Below are 14,135 nucleotides of genomic sequence, written 5' to 3' on the forward strand. Positions count from 1 at the left end.
CCACCCACCATCATCAGTGCTGGAGATGTCAACAAAACCTGATCCAGGACAATAGTTCAATCGTAATGGTTTGCCCAAATCATTCTTAGCATGCAGTGATATCAAGGAGAACCACAAAGTGGATGAAATCCATTTCTTCTGGTGATACTTGACCTATAAAAAGGCACATAACTAGGTTCATACAGACAATCTTCAATTTGGGTGTCATTTATCACAGAATATGCATTGTGAATGAATATAACCTTCAACATGTATATTAGGAATGTGAATAAATATAAGTCTGTACCCTGAAAAGAGCTCTTTCTCCCACCAGAGAATAATGAATTGTACCACCTAAGGTGTACTTATTTTCTTCACCATCAACTGCAAAGTACATATGTTGATGAACATCTTGAATAGCAACAACTGATCCTACACAAATCAGGGTAACTGTTAGCTTCAGCTCCCAGAATTTAAAAATTAGAAATCTAGAAAAGAAACATACCGTTAGGAACCATTTCTTGCACACTATTGTCAAATTCCTCCTGGCTACTGGGCCTCTGCTTTTTATTAAAGTCACTGGCAGTCGTCTTGCTTAGTACTCCAGAGAAGGATGAAGTAATAAATAAAATCATCTGAGGCATGAACACATGTTAGACCAAAAACATGCGCCGTGAAGTTGTAAGCAAGAATCTAGGTAATTGACATGCTGTAATGACACTAAAACATTAGCAGTTTGAACAAATTGTATTGACTCATTTTAACATTAATAGCTCACCTCCATTGCAGACACAGAGATGATGACATCAGAACCTGATATAGAGCCACTGCCAACCCAAGCCAGATCATTCACATGCTTTTGAACCAATAAGAAAGCACCTAAATGTTTCAAGATATGTTTCTGATAACTTATATTGAAGCCCTCAGGTAAATGATTCTTAGTACAAAGCTCTTCTTCTGACTCATAATCCCGTGAGCAACTTGGATCATTAAGTGGATGGACCATATCCCTATGCTGAAGTTCTGAAGTACTATCTCCAGATTCAAAGCGACTTGAAATATTGTTTAATGTGACAGAATAAAAATGAGGAATTTGGACTTCCTTTCCACTGCTTTGTTGAAGGACTTGAGAAAGAATTGACAAGCGTTTAAGGTCAAACACAAATTTTTTTGTCATGTTTCCCGACTCAAGGTTTAGGTGGACATCAATTTCGAGCACAAGTTCCTGGATACCACCTGCAAAAGCAGCCGAATTACTCGAATATGTGTGGACCCAGTGCTGTGCATGCCTAATAACAATATAGACTGGAAGTACTTATATACCTTTTTCATCTTGAGTCACAAGAACAGTGGATAATTGAGAAACATTTATTGATAGTTCTTGCACATGTTGACCTTTGGCCTGTGAAGGTATATGAATAGTCTCTTGGATATAATCCTCAGTGTAATGATCATCCAATCTAGTTGTATCCATGTTATGTTCGACTTTTCCAATGACCTTATGAAATGGTTGGATACCAGATAAAATATTTGTGATAGAATGAAGATATGAAGTAAAACAAGAGATGAACGTTTCCAAAGCTTTTGTGTCCAGGAATAGAAGACCACCCTGCACAGTATCCACGTATGTCACTTCCATCAAACACCGAGGACTTGTATATGGATGAATAATATAATACGCATGCCCTTTCATTCACATTATTATATTTACAATAAAAAATGAAATAGATGAAAAGTTATCCTGTGACCAATTTACAAGCATCAACTTTGCATAAACATATCTAAAAAAAGTTAATAATTTATTTTTTTCTTTTTTTTCCTTTTTGGTTAATCCCTATGTAAAGTTTGATCTGATCCACGAAAGTATCACCTGAATCCCCCACGTGATTTTCTCAAATTCACCCCCAACAGAAAGTGATGACAGAAGCATATTCAAGTCATGCGCTCCAAGCAAAGCATTTTTTAGTGAGCAACTTCCCACATAAACCATACCCAATGCAATATTTGCAAATAGCCAATCACTTGGGTCTGCTGCTGGAGCATTTGAAGCAGATCTTAACTTCTGCACACGATCAAAACTTTGACTGCTCAACTTTTCTGAACCACTGATGGATGAGAAACTACTCAGGTATGAGGTATTACTCACAGAAGTAAGACCGTCAAATTTGTGGTGCATACTCCTAGAAGATGAGGAATTCTGAGAGAGAAACAATGACAAAGCAAGCATGCAATTTGAAAAAGATATTTCATATAAACAATTATGAGATTGCAGCAGTAGATCTCTAAGTACAGAGTGATCAGTACTTTTTCCTTTCTGATTCTGATATCCAAATACAACAGAGTGAATTTCCGCAAAATCAGTTACAATTTCCAATCTCTCTTCTTTACAAGATATATCAACATTTGTTTGCTGAATAGATATCAAAATTCCGCAATCAGGCAAATCAAGCTCAGCCAAAGTTTTTCTACTCGAAGCATCAATTTTTTTTATAGAACTCTCTGTGTCATTGTTTATCCTGGTCTTTTGAAGACATACATCCACTGTCTTAATCTTAAGGATCCCACTCATCAAAAATATAGTGCTGCTACAAATTGAGGACGCTTCTTTCCCAATTGCTTCCTCATTCTCTGATTCAATAATTGCAAATCTCTGCCCTCTAATTTCTGAAGCTCCACAACTCATGAAATCAGAGCTGCTGAACAAATATGATACTGCAGAATATAATTTTACAAGTACCTGCCAGAAAGAATGTTCTTCCGTCAAATGAGATGGACTAAAATTTATGTGGACAGAAATTTCAAAACTTTCCATGTACAGTTATAAACAACAAATAACAAAGAAAACATAATTTTGTGGAACTTCCACGGATCACTTAATATACATGATTCTTTTTTTTAATTAAAATACACATGCGCGCATGCATGCAACCACACACACGCATTACTGTATAAAATCCCATTTAACCATTAACGATGAGAAGAACAAGGCTACTTTAACTGTTTCTCTAACCACACGGCGATGGTAATGAAGCCAATTGACATGTTAGTTAATGTGAGAAATATCAAGTTAGTTAGGTGGTTAGCCATAGAATACGTTATTCTTGATTAGGTCCTTTAATTATGGAGTTTGTTATGTCAGTTCCTAGATTTATGCTATGTTAGTTATTTCTTCTATTCCTATGTACGACTATTTAAGTCTCAAGTGATTCAATAAAGAGTTGCCGAAGTTTATTCATAAAACTTTCATGGTATTAGAGCCTAGGCTCTATAGAAACACAAAAAAACTGTGATGGAGAAAACTGGTGCTGTAAAACCAACATGGTCGGAGGTCACAGCAAAAACTTCGGGGACAGTTTCTACGACTACGACGAGCAGCAGTGCTAACCAAATAGGAGCAGCCATGTCCTTGCAAATTTCCGTTCACAAATTAAACGGAAAAAACTATTTGGAATGGGCACAATCGGTCAAGCTCGTAGTTGATGGTCGAGGGAAATTGGGACATCTGACTGGAGAAGAAAAGAACCCAAGGGAGACAAATCCACACTTCAAGACATGGAGATCGGAGAACTCATTGGTGACTACATGGCTTCTCAACTCGATGGAACCAGCAATTGCCAAGCCTCATATGTTCCTACCGACAGCCAAGGAGGTGTGGGATTCAATCCGGGAGACATATTCTGATCTCAAAAATTCTTCTCAAATTTTCGAGATAAAAACAAAACTTTGGCAAGCAAAGCAGGGAGATCGAGATGTGACGGACTTCTACAACGAAATGGTGACATTATGGCAAGAACTAGATCAGTGTCACGATGATCAATGGGAAAATAGCCAGGACTGTGCGAGATTCAAGAAGAGAGAGGAAAATGATCGTGTTTACATGTTCCTTGCAGGTGTGAATAAGAATCTTGATGAAGTCAAGGGGAGAATTCTCGTGCGAAGGCCACTACCATCCATCCGAGAGGTTTTCTCAGAAGTCAGGATGGAAGAAAGTAGAAGGAAGATCATGCTTGGCAATTCTGGACTACAAGACAAATCTGAACAAGGATCTGCACTGGCTGCACGATCAACAGAAGGAGACCAAGACAAAAGGAAAAAACCTTGGTGTGATCACTGCAAAAAGTTCTGGCACACCCGTGAGACATGTTGGAAGATCCACGGTAAGCCACCAGGAGGAAAGAAGCGACCTAAAAGAGCTCTTCAGACCGTGACTGAAAATTCTCAAGAACCACAAGCCAACTCGGGATCATTTCCGTTCACGAAGGAACAATTAGAACATCTTGTTAAATTGTTTCAATCTCCACAATTTTCTGGTAGTCCGTCTTGCTCCTTTGCTCAAAATGGTAATAGTCTTGTCCTTTCTTTCTCATGTGTCAAATCCAATTGTTCTTGGATTATTGATTCTGGGGCAACTGGCCTCACGACAGTTTGTTCAAGTATTTTTTCATCCTACAAACTATGTGCGGGAAATAGGGAAGTAAAAATTGCAGATGGCTCGTTTTCAGCCATAGTTGGAATAGGAACTGTCAAAATTTCACCATCGTCTATTCTTTCCAACGTGCTGCATGTTCCTAATCTAACCTGCAATCTCGTGTCCATTAGCAAATTAACTCATGACTTAAAATGTCATGTTAATTTTTTCCCGTCTCATTGTGAATTTCAAGAAATGGTCTTGGGGAAGACGATTGGCAATGCTAGAGAATGTGGAGGTCTCTATCTTCTAGACGAAAGATCTCGATCGAATAAAACAGTCCAAGGAACTTGTTTGAAGACTATTTCCGTTCCTAGTGACAATGAGATATATTTGTGGCACTTTAGATTAGGCCATCCTAATTTCTATTATTTGCAACATTTATTTCCGAATCTATTCAAGAATAAGAGTCCTTCTGATTTTCAATGTGAAATGTGTGCATTGGCAAACATCATAAAGCATCCTATTCTCCACGATTATACAAGCCTTCAAAACCATTTTCATTAATACATAGTGATATATGGAGTCCATCTCGGGTTTCAACATGTTTTGAAAAAAGGTGGTTTGTTACTCTAATTGATGATCATACAAGACTGAGTTGGGTTTATTTACTAAAGGAAAAATCTGAGGTAGAATCAATTTTCAAAAATTTTTATCATATGGTTCAAACTAACATCCAAGTGTTTAGAAGTGATAATGGCAGAGAATATTTTAAAAATGTTTTGGGACAATTTTTTTTAGAAAAAGGAATTGTTCAACAGAGTTCGTGCAACAATACTCCACAACAGAATGGAGTTGCTGAAAGAAAAAATAGACATATTTTGGAGGTTGCACGGGCCTTGTTATTTACAAATAATGTTCCAAAATATCTTTGGGGTGAAGCGGTTTTAACATCAATTTATCTGATTAATCGACTGCCATCAAAAGTTTTAAAGTTTCAAACTCCACTCAGCCGCCCTCTTGAAAAAACGTTCCCAACATCACATATATTCTCTTCACTACCTTTACGTGTATTTGGTTGTACTGTGTTTATTCACAATCAAGATAAAACCCAAGGAAAACTTGATCCTCGAGCAACAAAATGCGTGTTTGTTGGTTTTGTAGCAAATCAAAAGGGCTTTAAATGTTTTGACCCTATTTCGAAAAAAATATACATCACTATGGATGTTTTGTTCTTTGAAAACAAACCATATTTTGCAACTCATCTTCAGGGGGAGAATATGCATGAAAATTCGACTTTTAAAAGTTTTAACCACTCGAATTCATCAGCCCTGGATTTTCACAGGTTTGAACAATTTCCTGATTCTCAAAAACAAATTTTTGAAATTCAAAACCTCAATTCGGATTCAAGTCCCAAGATTTTTCCAAATTCAGATCTAGAACTAATCGGGGATCTTGAAGACAATTCAAAAAAATTAGATTCTGTGGACTTGAATTCGAACATGGAAGAAGAACCTGTTGAAACCGAAACAGAAAAAAACAAGGAATCCGAAATTCAAAATAGTGTGTTTGAAAAACAAAAGGATTTTTCGATTGAAACTCAAAATTTAGAAAAAGGTGTTGCACCCATAGTATCTCGACAGTTAACTACCAACGGAAATAGAAGTCAAACAGGGAAAGTATTTGGACAGTTTTATGAGAGAAAGTTCCCTCATCGGAAGACAGGTACTAACGCTTCTCAGCCTTGTCAAGAGTCTAACTCAGAACCAAAAATTCCTAAAATCGAGTTCTCTATTCAAAAATCAGAAAAAGAGTCGTCTGGTGAGTTAGATATTCCAACAGCCATTTGAAAAGAAAAAAGTTCATGCACCAAATATCCCATGTCTAATTTCGTGTCTTACAAAAGGCTTTCCCCTTGTTTTTCTACTTTCACCACTAATGTTTCATCTGTGGAGATTCCTAACAATATATAGGATGCTTTAAAAAGTCCAGAGTGGAAGAAGGCGGTTCTTGAGGAGATAAGTGCTCTTGAGAAAAATCAGACCTGGAGAATAGAGGAGTTGCCAAAAGGAAAATCAACAGTTGGGTGTGTTAAAGTATAAAACTATTATTGGCCCACCTCCTAATAGCTTAAGCTTTTGGGATGAATTGGCAAACTAACATGGTATCAGAGCGGAAGGTCATGAGTTCAAACCCCCGTAATTGAACTCTTTATCCCCATTTAAAATTGTCATGTGTTGGGTCTTTAATATATATCGGGCTTAAATATTCACGTGTTGGGCTTTCTAATTAATTTATCCACACGATTGCCCATTGTCCAGCCCACACGTGAGGGAGAGTGTTAAGTATAAAACTATTGTTGGCTCACCTCCTAATAGCTTAAGCTTTTGGGATGAATTGGTAAACTAACAAGCTGCAAATGGGTTTTCACCACAAAATACCGAGCTGATGGAACACTTGAAAGATACAAAGCCAGACTAGTCGCCAAAGGATTCACGCAAACATATGGCGTGAATTACATGGAGACCTTTGCACCCGTGGCTAAACTTAACACTGTTCGTATTTTGTTGTCTATTGCAGTGAACCTAGATTTGCCATTACAGCAATTAGACGTGAAGAATGCCTTCCTTAACGGAGATATAGAAGAGGAAGTCTTCATGGAACCACCTCCCGGATTTGAAGACAAGTTTGGGCCAAAAGTGTGCAGGCTAAAAAAATCGTTGTACGGACTCAAGCAATCTCCCAGAGCATGGTTTGACAGGTTTACACGGTCTGTAAAAGGTCAAGGGTATGTTCAAGCTCAGTCCGATCACACTATGTTTTACAGGTTCTCTAAGACAGGGAAGGTAGCGGTGCTGATTGTGTATGTAGATGATATCATTCTCACCGGAGATGATTTAGTGGAGATGGAAAGACTTAAAAGGGGACTTTCCAAGGAGTTTGAAATCAAGGACCTTGGAGAACTGAAATACTTCCTAGGTATGGAGATTGCACGATCCAGAAAGGGCATCATTGTTTCACAATGAAAATACATCCTAGACCTTCTAAAGGAGACAGGCATGAGCGGCTGTAGACCAACAGACACACCAATAGACCCACATAAAAAACTAGGAGAAGCCAAACAAGGGGTACCGGTAAACACTCCCGAATATCAAAGATTGGTAGGAGTTAATTTATTTGTCACACACTTGTCCAGATATTGCGTTTGCAGTAAGTATGATCAATTTATGCATTCACCATGTGAAGAACATCTAGAGGCAGCTTATAGGGTATTGAGGTACTTAAAGAGTTGTCCAAGAAAGGGATTGTTTTTTAAGAAAGGGGAAGACAGGAGAGTTGAAGTTTTTTCAGATGCGGATTGAGCTGGCTCAGTTATAGACAGGAAATCAACTTTGGGATACTGCACTTTTGTGTGGGGCAATCTTGTTACTTGGAGAAGTAAAAAGCAAAACGTAGTTGCAAGGAGCAGTGCTGAAGCAGAATTCAGATCGATGGCCAATGGTGTGTGTGAAATATTATGGATTCAATGTGCACTTCAGGAGTTAAAACAACAGGTCCTACTACCAATACGATTGTATTGTGATAATAAGGCAACCATTAGCATAGCCCACAATCCAGTCCAACATGACAGAACAAAGCATGTTGAGGTGGATAGGCATTTCATCAAAGAAAAGCTAGAGGCAGGAATAATTTGTACCCCGTTTGTGCCAACAACAGAGCAACTTGCAGACATCCTAACTAAGGGATTGTTTAGACCAACGTTTGACTCATTTGTAAACAAGTTGGGCATGATTGACATCTATGCACCAACTTGAGGGGGAGTGTGAGAAATATCAAGTTAGTTAGGTGGTTAGCCATAGAATACGTTATTCTTGATTAGGTCCTTTAATTATGGAGTTTGTTATGTCAGTTTCTAGATTTATGCTATGTTAGTTATTTCTTCTATTCCTATGTACGACTATTTAAGTCTCAAGTGATTCAATAAAGAGTTACCGAAGTTTATTCATAAAACTTTCAGTTAAAAACAAAAATCAGCTCAAAGATAAGATTTTCCTGATTATATAACGTAAGAACAAACTCCCATCAACTCATAGCTGTTACATCTTTACTCACAGCCTCGACCACTATTCTTTTTAGCTGCTTCCCACTTTTAGATTCACCTGCTATATCTCTATTATGACTAAACATGGAAGACAGACATAATCATGTTGCAACCCACCCCTCAACACACACACAGAGAAATACTCAACAAAAATAATTAAAAAAGTAATTAAAATAACCAACATTGACCAGGCTCTAGGGAAAATCACCTGAGAGAAAACGTAAAACTCATCCATATATGATAACACAGTCAATCCAGTAGCAGTAATGCACAAAGCTGCTGAGCAAGCAATAACATTTGTGCTAAATGAGTCAAAATATTCCCTGAAAAATAAAAATAAATCTTCGACTTTCAGAGCAAGATAGATAATTTTGCCATAAAAGCATGTTAAATTCTCTTTGGAGAGTAGAGGTGTAGTGGGGAGGGGGCGCTTTCTTTCTCTTCTCTAGAAAGGGAAGTTTTTACTTCAACAGTTCTACTCTGACAACTATTCTCCACTCTTTCGCGTTTCAAATCCTAAATTTCACAAGCATTTTTAAGAGTTGAAAAAAAACGAAAGATGTATTAAATTGATGAAGATTCTTCTCAATAAGGAATCTTAGACTATTAATTCTATTTCACGTAAAGTAGGCAGAACATCCTAGATTAAACAAGGAGGAAACAGTAGCACCTGGATGAAGCACAAGTAAATCTGGGCAGGAAAAACGAACAAGAAAAGAAGCAAAGTTACAATAAATATTATAAACTGTTTGGAAAGGAAAAGGGAAAGAAAAGAAAAAAGAATAAAAGAAGATGAGTCAATATGGAAGAAACATACAAACTTGTAGATGTGATACTCCAATTAAAATTAACCCAGTACCACCGTTATGCATAACACAACAATCAAGAGCAACAGAATACATTACTGTTTTCCCTGAGTTGATTAGAGCAGACATCAAAAACGTAGCTCTCAATGAAATAGGAAAAGAACAACCAAGAAATTACTATATTAAGATTAATAGGAGAAAGTGCTGTGACAATTAACTTTACCTCGTGGATGAAAGCTGGACGGTCATTGGCTGCAAAACTAATAGTTGACTTCTCTGTTTCTCTGTTGGGTCCCCCAAGTAAGCAGTAAAACCATTGAGTTGTAAGTAAGTGCCAAGTAAAATCCACCTCTCAGATATATAATTTGCATTATCTGATTTAGGAATATCAATAATCTGAGGCTGCTCCAATCTAATGCATTCTGGTTCAGCGTCGTCACTACTGTGGTGCTCCACATATGATGCGTAATCAGATGTTGAAGTTGGCCAAATTGCAACTTCAATGTCGTGGATGTCAAATGCAAGGGGAAAACAACCATGACTAGTCATACGACTTTTGTCCTTACTACCTCCACTACATTCCTTTTCCAAGGACAATCTGATGCAAGGACCAGTAATGAATACTCCGAACTGAATGTGTTTTTCTGGAAGCATCTTAAGCAATGTTAGCCTCAAACTGTTAGCATAACACTTGTATCTACTATCCCAACTGGTTTCTGGTGGATTTTCAGCGGTTCCTGGACAATGAGAAAGAACCTTTGATCTCTCAATGTCCCTAGTTCTGCAAAGAACATTTTGTAACTGCCTAATAAGCAGAGAGATTGATATAATTGATGAACATCCCAGACCCAAATGTAACTTTCCTAGAGTGAAAAAGCATTTCCAAAACCCAGAATATGAGTTCTTGAGACCTGGATACGTCAACAAGCTTGTCATTTCCAAGAGAAGAAATGGGTTTTCAGAATATTGGATGTCACTTTTTTCAAATTGCACACAACCTTTTGCCCAATTCGACCACATTTCTCCAAGACAATTTTCCAGGAATGAGTCACAATCACCTTGAGCATTGTCAGCAATACTTTTTTTACTAGTTTCTGAAAGGGGAAATGTTTGTGCGGGCTCAAACCATAAAATAGATTCCAAGTGATTATTACTCTCCTCCCACTGTCCTTTTGCATGACTAGGAAAAATTTTTGAATCGTCTTGCCTTAGAGGAGTCTCCATGAGAGATGAGGATTTAACCTTAAATTGTCCACAGGATACAACCAAAGACTGTTCACATATGTCTTCCCTGTAATTTAATAACAATGCATTGATCGATAGAGAAAATGAAATGAAATCTGAGAAGGGGATTCCAATAGATGATTCTAGTTTTTCGATTTCAGAAAGTTGAATTTCATCCATATGTGAAATATTTACTAGAATTCTTCCAGCATTCAAACTGAAGCCAAAGTGCTGAAAGGGATCATCAGATACAACTTCTAGGTACTCCCCGGTCGGCGCTTTGGCTTTCCTCCAAAAAAATAACAAGCGCACAATAAAATGGAATAAATTGAGGATGAGTTTCCAGATAACACCAAGTGGAGGAAAGATCTTCCAAAAGAACTTGACGTGAGTATTAACGTACGATTCTTTGGAAAAAACAGATTGTACATTTAGTGCTGCTCTATAACGTGCTATTCGTCGTGCCTGTGCAATAGACTCAACAGGAAGCTCTTTCTCAATATCAGAGATCACCTTCCACTGCTTTTTGACCGAGCTCAGAAACATATTGTTCTGAACCATCTTAGTAGTGGATCTTTTTAAGAGATCATCAGCCGAATACCCAACTAGTTGCAGGATATATTCATATGCATTGGCATAACGCAGCCATAACCCAACAATAACAACTAAATTATGGAACTTCAATCTAGGAGCTGATATCACTTGGCCAACTCCGCTGGCGGCTAGCCTCCATAGTTGTCGACCATTTCTAGCACACTGAGATTCTTTGGGTGATATTTCACCAAATGCTAAATACATCAAAAGATCAGCTGGAGAGAAAGAAATACTTAATTCTGGAACCCGAAGATCGAAGTGTATGAGCTGAAAATCATTCAGTTTGATGCAAGTGTACAAATTTGTCGATAGTAAGACGGGCTTGACCTGCTCTACCATTTTAAATCCAATCTCAAACCCGACGCCACTGATGATATAAGAGCTCTCTTTTACAGGTAGGAAAACTGCACTGACAAGGCCTCTTAAAAGACATCCAAAATTCAAATACTTTGCTTCTGCATTAAGCTCCTTTAGATGCAATATACATGCACATGAATCATTCAACATTGGCAACTTCACTTGCACATTTAGATTATGTATCTGCAGCTGACAGTGCTTGAGTATAAGATTCAGAAAAGCTGTCTTAAATTTATTTCTTGAAGGAGTAGTGGCCGAGATCCTCTCAAGAGCACTATGCAAAAGACTACCCTGAAATTTAATAAAATCCCTCAGTTATATCTATTTCACTTACTTGCAATAGAAGAAATCAAAATTTCGATCTTATGAGATGAGCTAAGTCACAAAAAGTTTAGCAAATTAAACCTATAAACCCAATTCCTCAAAGAGGCACATATAATCATCCTATCAATATAATAACATAAGCAAATGGATAGCTATCATAGGTCGTTAACTAAAACAAAAACTAGACTAGGACTAAGAGAAGCGCTATTAGCTTTTGCAATTGATCTACTTGTGCGAAACTTGTGTTGGTGGATTGTCATTTTTACCATTAATATCCCTATAAAAGGAAGTCTGCCAAAATCTTGTTGCCGTTAAAGCTTACAGAAATTCCAACGAGTTTTTCAATATCTCAAGTTGTCAACTAACATAAGCGACAAACAATGTACAAAAAACTCAAAGTTTCCTTCAACAAATTAAATTTGTGAAAAAATAAAATAAAATAAAATAAAAGCTACAGAAATACCTCAGGATCAATCTGAGAAAGCTTTTTTTTTACGCCTTCAGCAAATGCTTCTCTTCCTTTCCGTGTCTGCCTCAAACTACTTTCCTCCTTCGAATTCCTTCAAGAAAACACCAAGTTTCACCATAAAATTAGTGCAACGAAAGACAAATATACTCGCTCAATTGAACTCCAAATCAGACAAATTGGCGACTCACCTGACTGACAGTGTAACGTGGAAGCCATGAACTTCGAATGAAATTGCAGGGACGGACCAGTTTGAGAATCTCATGATCAATCGCTCGATAGTGACATCGCTGAAGCACAATCCGCCTTGATCGTCGACGAGCCCGTTGAGAATCGAAGTATCGAAGCGGAGGTTCGTCGCGATCGCCTCCGAATTGATAAGCCCCAATTTCAGCTCCAGGTCCGGCTCTGAGAGTAGCCATGGCCGCAGCAGCGACGCTAGCCTGCGTCGCGTTATGTTGTTCAGGAACATGGCGAGTAGGTTATTTTGATGCTTGTTGTATCAGCCGACGAAGCTCTGCCATTAAAAGAAACCGAAGCTGCTTTCTCAAGAAACAAACAGAAAATTTGTGCGCCTGTTTTGATTGGAAGAACTTAATGATGAATTGAATTCCCAGTACTGATCGGCGGGAAAGCGGATTAACATGAATGAACTATTATATATATTATTACACATAACGCTGAATCTGAAACAGCCAATAAATAAATAAACAAATCGATAATCTGATACAGACGATTAATAGTCTTTTCTTTTTTTCCCCTTCTTAGTTAACCTTTTCCTTTTGTATTTTCAATTTTGTATGTAGTTGTTTTTAATTTTTATGGGTAGTTTTGATTTTTTTTTTTTTTTTTTTTTTTTTTCACTGGGGGTAGTTTTGAATTGATTTGTATTTGATAATCTGTCATGAGTTACATCTTCTTGTTTAACTTCTTTTGCAATTTATGGTTGTGTTTAGGAACTGTTAAGTTAACTTTTGAATATAAAAAATATGCTTCAATTTCTTTTTTTTTTTTTGGACGTAAAAACAAAGCACATAGATATAAAAATGAAATTAAAAGAAAACATGTACATGACAAGAAAAAATGTTGGTTTATGGCTTTAATGTGTTTTAAATGCTTAAAATATTTTTCAAAAAATTATATAAAGGTGTTTTTATATTTCTTTTTTTCAAAATTTTTGTTAAATAATGAAATTAAATCATATTTCTCAAATTTGAAGGATACCTTTTTATTTAAAAAAAAAATGCCTTTGTAGTTCTAAAAATAAAAAGACAAAATAAGAAAAATTTAAAGTCCATGATTTTATCTCTTTTGGTAATTCTCTGAATGCAAGTATTATTTGTAGTACATAGTTTGTTCACCATTAAAAGGCACCAATATTAATATTCAATTTGTCAATTCAATTTTTATTATTAAAAATTATTATTTTAATCCCTAAACTATTTTTTTCCTGAGATGTTAAAATTTGTGGTTAAATTTGAACCTTTTGTCCTGATCTTTACTAAAAGATTAAGCTCATTTAAAAGGAAATGGAAATAATAACATATTACTGAGGAAAACAACAGGTTGAAAATTGAAAATATTACCTATGTTTTCTAAATTTATTTTTTGCTCAAAAAGTTCTTCTTTTTTTTTTCTTTATATATCGTATTACAACTTCTGTTTGTTTCTCTTGTTCACTTTCAATTGGGCAAGGTCAATTATTTGAAATATAGAAGAAAAATATATTTGTCTGGCCTGAATATTTAAGCAAAAGAAAAAGGTTAACTTTGAATTTGACTCTCATAGAGTAGTAGTTATATCGTTTTGTCCCCTGCAACTTAAAATAATAGGAAACTCTTCTTAAATCTGCAGCCAAAACTCGTTCACCTCATA

General features: G+C 36.6%; 1 protein-coding gene across 1 annotated transcript; it reads right to left on the minus strand.

Moving 5' to 3' along the window:
- Nucleotides 1–467: 467 nt before the first annotated feature.
- Nucleotides 468–12,745, minus strand: LOC21403203. Its single transcript, XM_024175096.1, has 8 exons — nucleotides 12,452–12,745; nucleotides 12,258–12,354; nucleotides 9,519–11,761; nucleotides 8,698–8,812; nucleotides 1,850–2,716; nucleotides 1,303–1,588; nucleotides 758–1,215; nucleotides 468–614 (listed from the first exon to the last, which is right to left on the minus strand). The coding sequence occupies exons 1-8, from the start codon at nucleotides 12,730–12,732 to the stop codon at nucleotides 468–470; spliced, it is 4,494 nt and encodes a 1,497-aa protein (XP_024030864.1). The 5' UTR covers nucleotides 12,733–12,745.
- Nucleotides 12,746–14,135: the final 1,390 nt, after the last annotated feature.

Source organism: Morus notabilis, unplaced genomic scaffold, assembly GCF_000414095.1.
Source record: "Morus notabilis unplaced genomic scaffold, ASM41409v2 Scaffold25, whole genome shotgun sequence".
Taxonomy (NCBI): domain Eukaryota; kingdom Viridiplantae; phylum Streptophyta; class Magnoliopsida; order Rosales; family Moraceae; genus Morus; species Morus notabilis.

Bases quoted from the DNA above. Each gene is read 5' to 3' on its own strand.
- LOC21403203 (XM_024175096.1), bottom strand. From the start codon at position 12,732: ATGTTCCTGAACAACATAACGCGACGCAGGCTAGCGTCGCTGCTGCGG. The intron at 1,216-1,302 runs GTATATAAGTAC...CTGCTTTTGCAG, and splicing joins TGTGACTCAAGATGAAAAAG to GTGGTATCCAGGAACTTGTG. The intron at 615-757 runs GTGAGCTATTAA...TTCATGCCTCAG, and splicing joins TCTCTGTGTCTGCAATGGAG to ATGATTTTATTTATTACTTC.